The sequence below is a fragment of the Sphaeramia orbicularis genome, chromosome 4 (genome assembly GCF_902148855.1).
Source record: "Sphaeramia orbicularis chromosome 4, fSphaOr1.1, whole genome shotgun sequence".
Classification (NCBI taxonomy): Eukaryota; Metazoa; Chordata; class Actinopteri; order Kurtiformes; family Apogonidae; genus Sphaeramia; species Sphaeramia orbicularis.
Genome location: NC_043960.1, coordinates 18,207,435 through 18,226,098, shown reverse-complemented (window position 1 = coordinate 18,226,098; position 18,664 = coordinate 18,207,435). Strand labels below are relative to the sequence as shown.

General features: G+C 34.4%; 1 protein-coding gene across 2 annotated transcripts in view; it reads right to left on the bottom strand.

Moving 5' to 3' along the window:
- The window catches only part of LOC115418049 (carboxyl-terminal PDZ ligand of neuronal nitric oxide synthase protein-like), a 431,902-nt gene that overhangs the window by 76,140 nt on the left and 337,098 nt on the right, over positions 1-18,664 (bottom strand). For both annotated transcript variants that reach the window (XM_030132357.1, XM_030132358.1), the window contains exon 9: positions 4,880-5,045. In XM_030132357.1, the coding sequence (XP_029988217.1) occupies positions 4,880-5,045 (166 nt within the window). The remainder of the gene's footprint in view (positions 1-4,879; positions 5,046-18,664) is intronic.

Sequence of the window (18,664 nt, the reverse complement as noted above, 5' to 3'; positions counted from 1 at the left end):
ATGGGATGTTATATCTTTGCTAAGTTGCCGTTTGTTGATCCACAGTTCAGACTAAACGGTGACAATTCTGACCTTGTTTGGACGATTCCAAATAGATGTTTAGTTCAGCTACTGACAACACAAACTGTACAGAAAACAGAAGTCATTTGTGGTTTTACTGTGGCGGTTTTCTGTCTAAAAACAGCGCTAAGCTAACAGAGCTATAATGTAAACTATCAGCTGATGCAGTAAATGAAATGTGAATTATCTGAAAACAGTGTTATTTTGACCAACTGTGGCTTTGGGTTTAAAGTAGAAAACGTGATGACGCCATAACACGGATGTGCGTAAACATTGAACTTTATACTTTATATGGTGAGTGATATAGTCTATTAATTCAGTGGTGGCTTTGCTAACATCAGTATGTTCACCCTGCTATTGATACATTTGGAATATCAACATATACACTACCAGCCAAAAGTTTGGACTTTCCTGGTTTTTCTTTATTTTCATGACTATTTACACTGTAGATTCTCACTGAAGACATCAAAACTATGAATGAACACATATGGATTTATGTATAGATAAAAAAAGTGTGACATAACTCGCTTCATATTACAAAAACGTGCAGTCAGAGTCTTACATAAAGCTGGCTATTTGGAGCATACTCATTTATTATTCTTGCAGTCAAAAGTATTAAAACTCTATGATTTGGTAATTTTTTACACAGCTCAACTTTTTTATAAAGCCAATAAAAATCAATTACCAGCCAACATAAAACAACTACTTGCCCATAGAGAGGAAGGCTATAACCTGAGGAGATGTGGGAATTTCAAAGTCCCAGCAGTCCGGACCACTAGGAAAAGTTTGTGTGTATCAGTGTGTGGGGTCAAGCTTTGGAATGGGTTGGGGGTAGACTTCAAGCAGTGTCCAAACATTCAAAAATTCAAAAAAATGCACAAAGAAATGTTTTTTTCACAATATCTGGCTCAAAGAAGGGTGTGATCATTATTTGGATTGTCAGGTTGTTCTATTGTATGTGTGTGTATAAACATGGGGGTGCAGATGTGTGTTGGTGTACAGCTGGAGAGATAAATTGGTGTGTATGTATATGTGTATGTGACTGTATGTGTATGTGTGTACAGGTTTGGAGGGGTGTGTTTATGGATAATCACAATCTTATGTTGTATATCAAGTGATTAAGCACTAGCAGTCTGAGGACTGGAATCAGGAGTAGGACTGGATAAGCAGTGGCTTCTTCCTACTCCCTTTCAGGCACAACAGTTCTTTTTTTTTTTTTCAAATATTTGAGTTTTTATTTGTGTATTTTTTATTTTTTTTCTTCCATATGTTTGGTATTATGTCTGTGTCTGAAATAAGCTAAACTCAACTCAACTCAACTCAACTCAAAGCATGTTTTATATTTTAGATTCTTCAAAATAGCCACATTTTGCCTTTGTTACTGCTTTGCACAATCTTGGCATTTTCTCAGTGAGCTTCATGAGGTAGTCACCTGAAATGTTTTCCAAAGGTCTTGAAGGAGTTCCCAGTAATACTGAGCACTTGTTGGCCATCTGTGGTCCATCTCATGCCATTTAAATGAGAAGGTGAGTCCAAACTTTTGACTGGTAGAAATTTCACGACTGGATTTGTTGCACAGGTGGCATCGTATCACAGTTCCACGCTGGAATTCACTGAGCTCCTGAGAGCGACCCATTCTTTCACAAATGTTTGTAAAAGCAGTCTGCATGCCTAGGTGCTTGATTTTATACACCTGTGGCCATGGAAGTAATTGGAACACCTGATTCTGATTATTTGAATGGGTGAGCAAATACTTTTGGCAATATAGTGTGTGTGTGTGTATATATATATATATATATATATATATATATATATATATATATATATATATATATATATATATATATAGTTGACATGTTTCTTACTTTTTATGCTTAAAAGACAAGGTTAAAAAAAAAAGCTTCAGTAATCTGTTTTTCTTTGCGAAAAAAACTAAAATATCTATGGAACTCTTGAGAAAAATTAGGACATTTTGACTAACAAATAGCAAGTACGCTACTAATATACATGTTAGTAAGTAGCTAATTAATGGTGAATATCTGTGTCTTTATATAAAGTGTTACCTCATACACAAATTCCAATAATGCACAACATAGTCGGAAAACTGAGCAGCTCCACTGCTTATAATTGCTGAAGCACTGGCAATGACCCTGGAGTCACAGGTATGTAACTGAACAGGCACAAATAACAGAAAACAGTCATTATGCACAGTGGATAACGCACTGACACATAATCTATTAAATGCTGTATGCTCAGAGTAGCAGTGATATGACTAATATTACTGCAAACAGCAATAAATGATATTTAATTCCAGTATCTGAATATTCCCTCTAACTTCTTATCAGCTACAAATTCCCCAAAGTCACCTTTCAATTCTACAGGAAGTGGGCAGAAAAGGTTTTCTGAGTACTTCTCTTTGAACCTTTTCAGAGTAGAAAAGCTTTCCAAAATCACCTGCCGTCTTCTGAGTGCACATTTCTGCACAGATATCCAAACATAAAGACTGGAAAAAGCTGTTAACTTGCAATAAAAAGGCTGTGAAGTACACCTTACTTATGATGGAGGCTGAAAGCAGACCAACCACAGGAATGAGCCATTACAGAGCAACGGTTCTCACCATTTTAACGTGTTTCTCTGCCATGTCACTGAACCCACTAAATGAGCGCTTAGCAAAGTCAAAACGGGACATAACAAACCTATTTAATCTCCACTCCACTGAGACATGTTTTGAGTCCGATTCCACATTTGTGTTATGGTTTCCTGACCTTGTGTGGAATGAAGTGCATGATATAACACATCCAACTTTCAGGCCCAACGATGACATAATATTTTTCCCATTGAGTTTTTTTTTTTTTTTTTTAATGTTGAATGATAAAATAAAAGATTTTCCTCTGGGTAATGTGAAGACTGAATGGATGGCAATTTTACTGTAAACTATGGATCAATTGTCAATACAACTACATCTTTGTAAGTTCTTTTTGCATCAAATTATGTACATTCTTATCCATAAAGTTAGAATAATTTTGTTTTCAGACACATTCTTTTTTTATTCCTATCAGTAATCACCTTTGACCTGGTGCAATGATTACATACTGAGTCCCAGTTACACTTCTATAAGGAATAAATCACACTGTCATGATCAGCTCATGAAAAGAAGTAAAAATATTTAATTCCAATTTTATGGACAACAGTGCATTTAAGTTTGCACGGTCAGGTAAACTACAAAAGCACATCAGATAGAGTTGGGATGCAGCAAATGGTGACAAAAAAAAAAACTATCATTCAGCTTAATTTTCTTTTTAAGAGAAGTACTTATAATGCTGATTCTTGCAACACATTTCAAAAGGAGCAACACTGAAAGACGTAATAAACACTAAAACATGTTTTTTGACCTGTAAACAGAGTCATACGACTAAACTGTTATCAAATGTATCAATACTGGTGACAAAGCAATGAAAAATTTAATAACAAAAATGTAAAAATCTGCATTTTTAAACATGATATCAGCTGTACTCCCCACTTCCTGTTTGAAAATGAGTCTTTCCATCCATTTCATGACAGAAATAATAGAAATAATACTAAGAGAATGACTCACTGTGTGGGGAAAAGCGGTGAAAATATTCTAGTGTACACGCAAATGGACAGTGATTTTTAGATGTTGTTTACGAGGTGATAAAAGCAGGATGGAAACTCAAACTAACCCTTGCATTAGTGCCTTGTATTCTCTGTCATACGGATGAACCTGAACGCCTCCAGACACTGATCATGTCCATATCAGCCTCTTTCCATATTTGTACACATTTTCAGAATCATGCAGTCGGATTAAAATGTAGATAAAGTTACACTTTAAAAACCATGTTTACTGGCTGAAGACACCAAATATTGAAGAGTTTCATTAGACTTAAAATGTGCAACAGTACATTATTAGACCTGAACTGCTCCGGTACAATCTTTTTTCATATATACAGTATACCGTAAAATTATTAGACCATCAAAAGTCATCAAAAATAATGGCTATGCAATCAAGTACTAACTCCTGTTTGTATCATGTGACTAAAACAGACAGAAAAGAAAACATGGAATGCCTAAAAGCACTGTTTTTGTCAGTACAATGCCATAGATATTGATGTAAGAACTGAAGTGATTTTAGTTATTATCAAGAAAAACATGGACAATGGATAGATATCAGCTCTGAAATTAAACTCTTATGAGCTATTTTGGTTCTTATCATTATATTTGTCCAAACAAATGTACCTTTAGTGGTACCAGGAATTAAAATGAACAAGAAATTGAAGAAAACAAGGGCGGTCTAATCATTTTTTTCCGTGACTGTATGTTAGGCTTCATATTAATAAAGAATGAATCTTTACAAATTTATTAATGAAATATTTTGTGTTTATATTGTCTCCAGTGAAATATAACTTACAACCCAACATACTAGTCAATGTTACTACTTTCTCTTCTTATTGTAGAATTTCAGTTCAAACATTTTTTCCATTTTGCTATGAATTTGATGATTACTGTCTGATTGTTATTTCAGATTAGGTGACTAAACATTTGGGTGATAAATTTTATGTCCTTGTGTCAAGTTTGGCTAATCTTTAGGTCAAGGAATAAGCAAGAAATGATTCATAACTGGTGCTTTTAACTTTGTGGCTCTAAAATAACCCGTTTCTCTAAATTACAGTGTATGATGAAAAGTAAAGAGAAGAATAAGGTAAAAAAAAAAAAAAAAAAAAAATAAGCGTATAGACTCTCAATAAAATGATCAAAGCCCTATTTCTGGGACAAAGAATATGTTGGTGTGTGCTTCACTCACTGGAGTTTGGTCCAGACATTTTGGTCTCCAGCTCCTGGATCTGTTTAACCAGCAGGGAGATGTGCTGGAGCAGGTCTTTGTTCTGCAGCAGCAGCTGGTGGACTCGAGCCTGGGCTTCGAGCCGAGCTGTGGCCTCTGCGCTCAGCTGGTCCTTCAACAAATGGACCTAAACAAGAGGGAGTGAAGGGAGATGGACAGACAGAAAGAGAAGAAAGAAGGAGATTAACACATGGATTACACTAAAGTAAAGACTGCACAGTGTGTCTGAAGCCCATTAACAGATGTTTACAGCTCCTGATGGATGTGAGGATTTCTCAAACATCATAGACTTGTCAAGGAAATCAGGACTAAACAATGTTTATGATATATCATGAATTGTCTTGGAACAACACAAATCTTTGTCATGCTGATCAATACAGACGTTTGTTTTTTGACATTGCTTTGTCTCTGTGTCTTTGAAAATAGAAAAATGCATTGCTGTTGAATTAAGAAAGATTATTGTTTAACATAAGGGAAAACATTAGTTGCATGGGTCAAAGGCAGGTTAACATCTGGTCAAAAAAAAAAAAAAAAAATTCAATAATCCACACCAAACTTATATTTTTGGGTAGGTAATTACTTCTATTTTCAGGAAAATGTATTTTGAAATGAGAAAAAAAAATTTGTGAAAAAAACAAATTTGAGGAGTTTTATGAGAGTGAATGTTTGGAAAGTGACAAAGTTTTCTGCTGTCATTCTGGGTTCATTTTATAAACTCTCATAAATAAAATACATTTATTCCAAATACATTAATATTTGACTATTATATTATTTATGTCATATTCTAAACACACAGTGTTTAAAATTAATAAATGCATATATCTATGGAAAACATATTTGGATATAATGTTAATATTATTTGTATGTTGTAAATATTGGAAAAAAAAGATATTGATAATTGAAATAAAAAATGTTTAATTTGATATTTACTTTTGTTGTCCATCTGTGACGCTGCCATTCGTCAAAACTCTTGCTATTTAGGTATGATATAATTTTTTTTTTTCCTTTAACCAGTTATTAGGTTTTAAAATAGAGTTTAAAGTGTACAGTGAATACATTTTAGGATGAAAATGTCAGAGGAACTTCACTTATAAATAATAAACGTAAATTTTTTGTCCATCTGTGACACAGTAGTTTTTGATATTTTTCATTAAAAAATATTTGAAACTAAATTTTGCCCTTTGAGTATGTTTAAGATGGCATTTAGACCTTTCCAATTAAATGTAATATTTGTCTTAAACTTGTCTATGAATTAAAAAGTAGTGGGCTGTCCATCTGTGATGCCCTTGACCTCATCCATATGCGGCAAAGCATTGGTTGCTAGTGTCGCACATTATTAGAGCTCATTTCTACATCATTTGTACTCAAAATAAGTTGCAAATTCTGACCTAGAAAAGGGAGGATATATGTTCTCAAAACAAGGGTGACATTCTTGCACTACCAAGATATTTTTTTCAATCAGCTCGTAAAACTAGAAACCCCCCCCCCCCAAAAAACAGATTAATATCCCCAAAATAAGTAAATTTCCCTTTCTTGAAAATCACTTTTTGCAGTGTACTCACTGCAAAAATCAAAATCTTACCAAGTGTATTTTTCTCATTTTTAGTCAAAATATATCATCACACTTAAAATAAGACATAATCACTTGAAGAGTAACTTTTCAGTGAGATATAAGAACATATTTTTAGACAATAGCTCTTAAAAATCCTATTTCAAGAAATCTTACCAAGATAATTTTCACTTGTTCCATTGGCAGATTTTTTTTGCTTAATTCAAGATTTTTTTTTTTTTTGCTTAATTCTAGCAAAATTAAAAAAAAAATCTGCCAATGGAACAAGTGAAAATTATCTTGGTAAGATTAATTGAAATAAGATCTTCAAGATCTATTGTCTATAAATAAGTTCTTATATCTCACTGAAAAGTTACTCTTTAGGTGATTATGTCTTATTTTAAGTGTGATGAGATATTTTGACTAGAAATGAGAAAAATACACTTGGGACGATTTAGATTTTTGCAGTACTCCTAATATTTGAGATCAGTCTCACAAATGGACTCGATAGCTCTCTGTAACTCCCTGTTTACTAAGCGAATACTTCAACTACAGGATAAAAAGGCCTCTGAGTGTGTGGGGAAATTATATCTCAGGAATTCATGAATCATCAGTATTTTTCAGCACCACTAGCAACAACAAGGACAAGCCACAAAAACACGGTATCAAATAATGAGAGAACATATAACCAAGGGCAAAGCACAGAATTCTATAATCACGCCTTATGTGTTTTATAGTTGGGGTGTGTCATTTGTAAAGAGTGCTGTTGCTAACAAAGCATTTTGATATAAAACACTGCTTTTTCACACAAGTAACCGGCCATCAACTGAAGTCTAATTTAACAAGATGCTCTGAGACGTTGCTGACTCAGTTCAACGCGGCAGTGATCAACTCAATCGATCTCACTATTTTAAACTGAGGAGCAATTAATCAAAGCGGCGCCTCACAACTTCAGCACAGCAACAACATTGTCTTTAGACACTTGGAGGCAAATGGATGAATCTGTGATGAACTGGTGGGATGTGAGAAAGAGGCTCTAGAGTGAACATGAAAACTCTGTCATCAATGAATAACCAGTAAAACCCAAATAACAACAGTTGGACACACTTTCATGTTCAGTTAATGATATATTTTCCTGAAAAAGTCACTTTTTCTTTACTTTTCTCTGTTTTGACATAACATAACATGAATTTACTGTGGGATTTTAAGTACATCTACATCAGGGGTCTCAAACATGCGGCCTGGGGGCCAAATGTGGCCCGATAAAGGTTCCAATCCGGCCCGTGGAATGAGTCTGCAAAGTGCAAAAATTCCACAGTCAAGGCTGTCGAACTCATTTTAATTTAGGTTCCACAAACAGACCAATATGAGCTCAAGTAAAATAATAGCATAATAACCTACAAAAAATAATGACTCCATATTTTCTTCTTGCTTTGATGTGAGAAAAAAAATATTACATTATGCCTATAAATAATACAAACTTCACATTTTTTTCTTTGTTTCAGTGCAAAAACAACATTATATTATGGAAATATTTACATTTACAAACTATCCTGTAACGATAAAATGTGAATAACCTGAACAAATATGAACAACCAGAAATGTCTAAAGAAAATTAAGCACAATTTTAACAATTTTCTGCCTGTTACTAAATGTTTAGTGAAATTACATATAGGAAAATACCTGATTTTCACTGAAAATGCAAAATGTAGAGGATAATTGAAAACCTGGTAAAGAAGTTAAAGCTTAAACTGGGCTTTTACTTTCGATATAAGTTGTGTTTTTCTTTTGATGTAAAAAAGCGCCTAGTCACTGCCACTTTTTTATCGGCGTTAGACTATGGAGATGTGCTTTATATGAATGCATCATCTAAATATCTTCAGATGATTGACACAGTTTATCATGCTGCTCTGAGGTTTATTACAAATTCTAAAACCAGGACACATCATTGTGAGTTGTACTCCAGAGTGGGTTGGCCTGCCCTGTCCACTAGGAGGCTGGGACATTGGTACACTTTTATTTACAAGGCCATACTTGGGCTACTGCCTCCCTACATCTGTATTTTAATAACAAGAAGACATATTGACTCTTATTGTCTGAGATCAAACGAGTATTTGTTCCTCTTTGTGCCATTCGCTCATACAGAGCTGGGTAAAGGGCATTTGTGTACTCTGCTCCTTGCTCATGGAATATGCTGCTAAGAGACTGGAAACTGACTGAACTGATCTCTCTGAATGCTTTTAAATGACTCAATGACTTGCACGTGTTTTACATAGGTTGACTGGTCCTGTAAATTACTGTATGTTGTAACCGTATACTGTAACTGTATATTGTAACTATGTGTTGTGCTGCCTCTTGGCCAGGACTGCCTTGGAAAAGAGGTTCTTAATCTCAATGGGATTTTCTTCCTGGTTAAATAAAGGTTAAATAAAATAAAAATAAAAATAATATTGTAATAAATGGTGATACATCACTTGGGAAAGAGAACAAAAAAATCATTTGGAAGTTGTGACAAAAATAGTTGTGAAACAAATCCCACTGAAGAACAGGTGGGCAGCGCACCTCAGATTAGAAGCCATTAAGATGATGATGTAAAACATGAGGTAATATGTCGATCTACTCTCAGCTTTTTAAATGATAATATATATTCACCAGCACTGATGTGTTCCTTCACAGTGCAGTCACATCATCAAAGCTGCAGTGCTCATGTTCTACTTTTAGTTGCTTTTTAGTGTCATTGGACGAAAATAAATCTAAAATAAATAGTTACCGTTTAGAGAGTACGTGAGACTTCTGCAACTTCTCTTAGCCTTTGTGTTCTTGGCTGTTGAAAAGCTACTCTCTGACATGCAAATGTTGGCTAATCACAGGTGTTTCAGACAGGCCGAGGGGGGGTAAATACATGGTCCACACCTGTAATTACCAATCGCTGAGGTTCCTCGCAAAGTAACCTGGATGTGATTCAACCACTCTATTCTGTGGCTCAGCATGGAAGCTTAGAAAGGTGGCTACATCTTCCATAACTGCATGAAATAACGTCAGATCATCTGTATTTATATCTAGACTTTTGATTTGAATAGAGAGCTGCAGGAAGAATATGTTGGTTGTTAATGTTTGTCCCTGATTTCAGCTGCTGCAGCTTTAAAGGAAGGCTCAAAAAACATGCAGTACTTCTTAAATAAGAGGCACTTTGTCAGACTATGTTGGCAACATGGAGATAACAGCAGCATTGAAATTACAACATACAACAAACACCAGATGTACGGTATTAAGAGGTAGAAGCGGAAAAACATCAGCTACCCAAAAGTGATGTACAGTCTTATGACAACCTTAACTTATGTTGTATTTACATGGTTGTAATGGGTGTAAAATCTATTTTTCAGTCTCTTTATTAAAATAAAAAAAGAGGGAAATATTGTACACATAAAAACTGTATGACCTCTACAGAAAACAGTCAGTATTTAGTGTGATCTTTGTTCCCACACTGCAAATTATTTGGTTCTTACCAAGATTAAACAAAAAAAAAAAAAATCTTAGATTTAGAAGTGTTACATAATTTATCTTGGTTTAAGAGTTAATTTCTCATTTTAAGCATTCATACATCTGTAGACATGCTTATTTCTAGGGTTAGGGTTAGGGTTCATCATAAACACAGTCCACTTGTTTACACAACAAACCAAAATTTCACTCAGGCCTTTTTGGAAATTTTGGCGTGAAGTGCATTGTGGGAATGGGAATTCCACGCAGCAGCAGTTTCACTGTCTCTTGGTGAGTGCTGAACCCAAATGTCGCCTTCACCTCCGTCCACCGACTACACTCATTCTTTAAAACAACACTGGTGGACTGTATAATTTTACATTGTAGCGTTTTGGCTTGTTTTCTTGACAAATCTGTGAGAAACCACTTTCGTTTGGTCACCATTACCACAATGCACTTGAGTGTGATAATTTTTTTTTTTACAGTTTTACAAATTTGGAAAAAAAAAATGCGATGAAAGTCATACACTGCTTTAAATCTAAATAATTTATGAACCTTTCATGGCGGAATATATTGTGTCTTTTAAGATGTGACAATGATAACATGGCTACGTTTTTTGTACATAATGATTGAATAAATGAATGAATGGACTTTACTGTCATTGCACAATGTACAGTGAAATTTAAGTACAACTCTGTTAAGATAGTTCAGTTAAGTTAAGCTAAGTTACATAAAAAAAACAAACTGCACCTTGACATAAGTAATGTATAAAAACAATGTACTGTACAGTCCCACAGTCTAACAGTCTCAGGATGATCAGTTAATTATTTTTTTTTTTGTTGGACACTCAAGTAAATATTGAATTTTTAATAAACATAAACACATTTTTTTGGTATGATCACATAATGTTTAAACATGCTTTAAATTTGATTGTGAGCTTCGTTTATGGTGCAAAGTAGGAAGTCAAAGTCATTTTGTGTTATGGAAAACTGGAAAGTGATCAGTTAAGTTAATCAACAGTTTTATCAATAATTTCCACACACACTGGTGTCATGATTGATTGATTTTGTATCTTTTTATCTTTCCGTTCCCTTTTATAGAACTCCAGTAGTGAGTTTGATTTTCTTTTAGTCTCATTTCTGAAGCCTCTCCGTGGCCTACAAGACAAAAGTGTCTTCAACTGAACACTTAAGAACTTCAGTTTCTCCTGCACTTGGAGTCATTTATATAATAGAAGGAAGCAGATATAATTCATTCGCTGCACATGTTGAAATACACACAGTTGCGGCTTTTTATTGCAGTGACTCCATCTATACTTCAAAGTCCTCTTTAAATTCACCTCCCCATTCTGCCGTGTCCCCTAATTGCTTTCAACATTTTCAAAAGGATTAATTCTCAAGGTTTCAATTCACAAGAAGGTTTCAGAAAAAGCCGGGTGTGCTGAGGGAGCCCGCTTAGTAAAGATTTTCTGACAGGAGGGGCAACGTGGCTCTCAATAGTTTGATGAGGCTTAACCCTGGAGTTTGGTCCTGCAGGACTTCACATGTCAAAAAAAGAACTGAAGGATGGAGTTTAGACACACTTTAATCTCATAGAAAAGAGCAATTTATGGCAAAACAAGACCTAAAACAGAAATTAAGCTGTCTACTGTTTTGTGCAATAGTGTTTTTTCTTTCTGGAATTCATATCTTATAGTGTTTTTTGCTCAGATATTCTAAATTACTTAATCAATAGTAAGAGTGTGTCTGACCGGGGGCTCATAAAGTGTCCAGACAGGGACAGAAAAAGACATTCCCCACAATGCATTGCACCTCGTGGAGGAACAACTCACCCAAACTCGTAACAACGGCCCAGTTTCTCATTAAAGTTTCATATGGTAAAAGAAGTCGTTACCGTGGCAGCACGAAGGCATTTGGCTCCTGACGTCAATGGTGACACAAATCAAAGAGATGGAAAAAAAGAAGAAAACTGTAAAATACGCTGTAGTTGGTATCTGAACAAAATGCCAAGGCCACAACAGTATTTTTAAACATACTTCGAGGTCCTTCAGTTTATGCTCTGAATCCTTTATTTTTATATTTGCAGTGAAAACCAATTAAAATGTGATTAGTGAAGGACAATTTCATGTATTTAGCTTTCAATCTCCTCTAGACATCGATTCAGAGCAACTAAAAGGCTGTTGTTGCTCTGATGGAAATATGCCCTGAATAGATTTAAAATAAAATTGTAAGAGATGAGATAATCACGTTATTGATTCATTTATTATTGTTATTCCTTCACCAGTAAACAGCCTATTCTAAGTTTTAGCAAAGGTACACAAAATAAAAACATGTAATTTCCAAAGATATGAAGCTGAGAAAAGCAACAAACCTTCTATAAAGTACATACAGTATTTATATTTTGACTTTCCAATAGCTTTTGTGATGTCTGTGCTTTAAAATGTTTAAAGTAGCCTATGCTTTATTCATTTTCAGTTCACGCTACACAATTTACCTTTTGTATATAAAACACTTTGGATGTAAAATCCCTTGAATTTGTGCAAATTTATGGAATTTTTGGTGACTTTTTACAACTTTTCTGTGGCTGTAAGGGAACAGGGCTTGAATTCAGGTAAAAAAGCCAAAATTTGGCACAGAAAGAAATAGATATTCACTTAATTTGATTGATTTTGAATGTTTTTCTGTCTGTTAACTTTGGTTGTAAGCTCATTCAGAGTCAGTATGTGGCAAAAAAAAAAAGAAAAAAAAAGTACAAAACAAGTGGTACCAGGCACAACAAACCCCGCCCCTTGCACATATTGTCACTTATTTTGGCATCGATTCAGCTGATGTCATCATTTCTATGCATGTGCTGATGTCATCATATCAATTACCCATATCCTCCTGAGACCCAGGAAAGTACAAGTTTTGGCTTTTTTCATTACATTAAATAATTGCATTTATTAGAAACAGCAATGCAACAGTTTTTTTTCAGATGCATTTTTAAAATGTTCATGGAATGGCCTTTGCAGTGGACAGCGTTTTTTTTTTTTTTTTCAATGAAGCTGTGAAACTTGTGTCCCCTACAGAGGACAAATATGCATTGCTGGGTCTTAAGAGGATATATGTGCCAAGTTTTAAGTAAACTGAAACATAATGGATGTTTTCTTAAATGCGAAATTTCACCCATTATTTGTAAATGACAGAAAAAAAAAGATTTAAAAAATTCATTTAAAAAAATGTGAACTTTGACCTACTTTTCCTAAAATGTTATGACCTTTATTCTGGGTCACTGGCAATCTATAAACCCAATTTGGTATGAATTCAACCAATAGTTTTGCTGCTATACTGTTAACAAAAAAACAAAAAAAACAAATTAACAAACTAAATCCTTAATCACTTCTTATTTTACCTCCAGCTGCTCCTGATTTCAAGTAGATGTCCTTGTTTTTAGTTTTTGTCACTTTTACATTTTGGTATTTCTGATATGTCCATTGTACGTTTCAAATGTTTTGTTTTGTCTCGGCTATATTGTAAATGAGGTTGCGTCCTCAATATATTTCCAAGTTTAAATGAAGGTTATGAATGAAACAAACAAACCGAACCATAAACAATACCCCTTGCCTCCCCTTTCGGGGGCAAGATAAAAAAGGACAATTTTTTGTGGGCATTTCTTTCATTAAAGGTGCATAGAAGTTTGAGTGTTGCAATTGTAACACCATTATTATTTATTTATTTATGTATGTATTTATTTATTTTTTTTTGAATTATACATTTACACAAACATGTAACTAGATTTAAGGAACCACACAGAAACAATACAAAAAAAAAAATACAACAAACCTACAAACCCACTAAGCACAAAAAAGAGAAAAAAATCCCCACAACAACAAAAACACAACAAGATAAACAATATTATCAACTCCTCTGTACAATGCTCAGGGCTGATTAAGAGTTAACATAATGTATACTAACAACACATTTCTCTGTTAAATGGACACAGTAGACAGCAGGACACTCTTGCTGACAGTAGAGAAAAAAAGAATTCCATTGTTGATAAAACAAATTAATTTGTCCACGAATGGAAAACTTTAAAAAGAGAAACAACTCAAACACCATTATTGATGAAATGATGACAGGCTAAATCTATTTTCTAACTCATAATCAGAGGACAGAGTGAAAATATGACAGTGAATGTGTTCAGTTTAAATGTAAATGCTAACTTTATTCATTTTTCAAAGAACCAGCAGAGGACAGTTGTATTCACTCTGTTATTATTAGAATCATGTTCTCTTAATGCAATAATAATGAAACTATGATAATATATGTTATTTTTTAAGCTTATTAACAGAGGCCTATTGTAGAATTCTATTTTAGAACTGTATAAAATGACTCCATGACCATGAGAAAAAGGACAAATGTGCTAAATAAATACATGTATCTTGCCTTAATTTGACTTTTTTCTTCTACTGATGCCTCTTCCATCTCTTTTTCCCTTCCTCATCTCATTCTCCTTCCTCTCTGCCTCTTTCTCTCTTACACATAAACACTATTGCCTTTTTCATTTTCTACAATGAAACCTTATCGCACCTTCGCGCTCTAATAAGAACCAGTGAAGTGGAGAAACAACAGATGGGAGTTGAAACCTCACGGGCTTCGTCCCGAGGCCTTGATACCTCCTCGCTGTCTCAGAACATCCTGACAAACCACATTAAACCCAGGTGTCGAGGAGAACCGTTGTCCACATCCATTATCCTTGCACTTAGTAACAAACAGAGGTGATTTCAGATTGGATTGGGGCCAGACTGACTCTGCAGACCTCATTTGTAAAGACTGAAACGCTGATGATAACTTTGCTTGTGTAATTTATGGCTGACAGGAACTCATCTTGAGCTATGGAGGAGTGGAGCCTGTTTCCGACACCCGCTGCCCTGATGACACCTCTAATAGCACATCAGACACTCCTACGTGGTTTACGCCGAGGCCTTGGGAGCAAGTGGCACATTTGTCCTGAAGATGCTAACGTTAAATGTTTCAGTGAGCTGATGCGATGGATAAAGGACACTAATAACTCTAAGATAGGCAGCTTTTGTTATGTTTGTATCAGATCGAAGAGAGCACAGTGTTCTGATGCAGCCACGCAAGGTTAAAACGGGTTTCGCTCTACAGTTTCTGTGGAAACAGAGTGTGACCCAAAAGATAAAATATGAGAAAATGAAATGAAAAATTGATAAGATGATAGATGATACGACTTGAATCATTACAGCTGGATGTGTGAGGGTATTTCCATTTGTCCACCAGTGTGTCTCTCTACTTCTTCTCTTAAAAGAAAATATTTAATAGACGTACTTAAAAATTAAAAAACGACACTGATTATAGTGGTATCTGTGTCATTGTCGCTCCTTTTTCATCTGATATAATATAATAGCTGCAGACAAATAAGATTTCATCCCTCTATTTCACATATTTTCAGACCTTAATTCAATCGTGTTTAAAAAATAAACCCATAAAGACCCAGTGTTACTTTTGTGCCAATTTCAAAAATGAATATTTCTCTCTATTTAACCTTTCTCAAGTGTTTTATCACCTTATATTATGATATTATCCTGTGCATTTTGCATCTTTTAAAGTGAAAATCAGTTATTTTCCTGTATCTAATTTACTGACCTTGTAGATGTTCATAAAAGCTCAGATTAAAGTTATTAGGGCAGAAATAGAAAAAAGCTAAAGAAAAAGTGACTGTATCAGCAAATCATTGTATCATTAACTGAACATAAAACAAGTGTCTCCATCCACTGTCATTTATCAAACTCCATGGGTTTTACTGGTGAATCAATGTTGTAGAAGATGATGGTGTTTCCACGGTAACTACGGAGCCTCTGAACGTCCAAATGGATCATATCTGATGACCATGAAAAGATGACAAACTGTATTTTACGCCATTTATTTACATGTATTGACAGTTTTAGTGATTAGAAGTTATTAAATATTTTAGATCGGTAGATGATTTTGGTTGCCAAAAAAAAAAAAAAAGCACTGATGGGCTCTGGTTGTCTTTCGTTTCATCATAAACATGTTAAACATGTTCAAAGTAGATTTATACAAAGTATGATTCTATAGAAATTAACTTATCACTGCACATCCAACTTTGTAGACTTTTTTTTCTTTTTTACTATATTAGCATTAGCAGCAAAGTGAGAATCTGAACAGAATCTGTCACAATAATAAACAGACTCACACAGAGCACGTTGGCATTATAACATAGCTATTGATTATCTAATGTGACATTTTCTCAGTGGAAATAATGTTTATGTTTTACAAGAGATGGACATTACTAACCCAAAAAGACCCAGTGCTACATATGTGGTAGTTCCCAATTTAATTTTCTCTGTATTTAACCTTTCTGAACTGATTTATCACCATTTATCATAACATTATCCTCTGTATTTTACATTTTTTCAGTGAAAATCAGGTATTTTACAATATTCAGTTTACTGATCATGTACTTAAATCATCATAGTGCGATTACATTTGAGGGTTATCATACCAAAAACAGAGAAAACTGAAGAAAAACTGACTTTTTCAGTAAAGTATATAATTAACTGAACATAAACCCAGTGTGTCCATTCACTGTCATTGATCCAACTCCATGGGTTTCATTGGTGAATCAATGCTGTAGAAGATGACGGTGTTTCCACAGTAACTACAGAGCCTCTGAATGTCCAAATGGGTCATATCTGATGACCATGAAAAGATGACAAACTGTATTTTACGCTCAATATTTACATGTATTGATAGGTTTAGTGGATTGGAAGTTATTAAATATTTTAGATCGGTAGATAATTTTGGTTGCCAAGGGCTGTTTGGGTCTTTATGGGTTAATGCAAAAAAAAAAAAAAAAAAGCACTGATGGGCTGTGGTTGTCTTTCATCTCATCATTTAGGGTTTTAGGTGAAGCTTTAGAACAGAGTGGAGTACAGTAACAGAGAGTTCTCCATTTTTAAGTATTCTTTAAAGCAAATCTTCACAAAAAGGAGCACAAGTGGGATGTCAAACCCAAAGCCCAATAGTTCAGAAACAATGACTTAAAAAATGTATTTTCAAATGTGACAAGAGAAAAACTAAACCATTCTACGGAAAGTGGATCCAAGACAATGAGCCAATTAAAAAGTGCACCACTTGTGTTTAATGGTTGTGGTCCCCTGGTAGAAAACCTGCTGCTGCTGAACGTCTGCAGCTCTCTTATCTGCGTGTCATGAAATTGAAGGTGCTTCAAGCAACTGAATGGACTCCTTAAAGTGCTAATTAGGCAGCAGCATCACTCTGTCTCTTTATTCCTTTCTTTGTTCAGAAGAAGTCAATGGTGCCTTAAGACAATTACCATCTTCACTGTTTGTCATTTCTCTACTTAGTTTCCTTTAATCTTCTCAGTTATGTTCAATGGAAAATCCATACATTTTTTATTGATTGTTACCATGACATACTATCATAAAAGGACCGCCCTTGGACATTTACAACTCCAAATTTCAATTTTGGGCCTCTAATAGAAAAAATGATGAAAAAAAATAGATACTCATAAATATGAAAGGAAGATAAGAAACCCCCACACTGGAAAAAATCAAAATTTTTCCAAGTGTATTTTTCTCATTTCTGGTCACAATATCTCATCACACTTAAAATAAGACATAATCACCTATAGAGTAACTTTTCAGTGACATATAAGAACTTATTTTGAGACAAAAGACCTTGAAAATCTACTTTCAAGAAATCTTACCAAGATAATTTTCACTTGTTCCATTGGCAGATTTTTTTGCTTGAATTAAGTAAAAAAATCTGCCAATGGAGCAAGTGAAAATTATCTTGGTAAGATTACTTGAAATAAGATTTTTTGACATAGAAATGAGAAAAATACACTTCGTAAGATTTTGATTTCTGCAGCGCATAGATAAAACAATCTTACTATGAGGACTTGAAAAAAGTATATTCGGCTTAACATAAGAATTTTTGCAATCTATAATCCTAAGATAATATTTTCTTATTTTAAGAAAACTTGATAAGTACAATTTTCTTACTGCACTGGCACATAATTTTACTTGAAAAAAGACATTTTAACCCAATAATGAGTGTAATTTTCTTATTTTTGTAAAGGCTTTTTTTTTTGCAGTGAACACACTAAATTTAGTCTATCCTTAATGAAAAAAATATACAAATATTTTTGGCAGATTAGATAGAAAAAAGTGTTGAGATGCCTGATCTGAGTGGAAAACACTACAGACGTTATATAGATTAACATTAAAACTAGTCACTCCATCATGATGACCCTTCTCCCATCAGTCATGGCTGCAGATCTCCATCCTCTCCCTTGTCCTCCATGGTGACAGTGACAGAATAGAAGCTGGAGGACATCTATACCTGTTGTTCTCATCTTCCATTGCTGGCAGTGAATGAAAACCGATAAGGCAAACCACAAAGCAGTATTTTAATTTAATAGTGCTAACTCTGCTCTAAACCAAAGGGGCCTCATTTTCTATAGCCACAGTACCTTTAACATTATGCAGCAGCGACTGAAATGTCAGCACATTATGCTGTAAACATCTCAAAGTGCCTGCACAAACAGCACAGTAATGACAAACCAGGATGCTACCATTCATCATGTAAACAGGGGCACAAGGATCCAGATTTCTGTTTTCTGTGAAAGTGCCATAAACCCAATATGATCAAAACTAAGATGATCCTCATTAC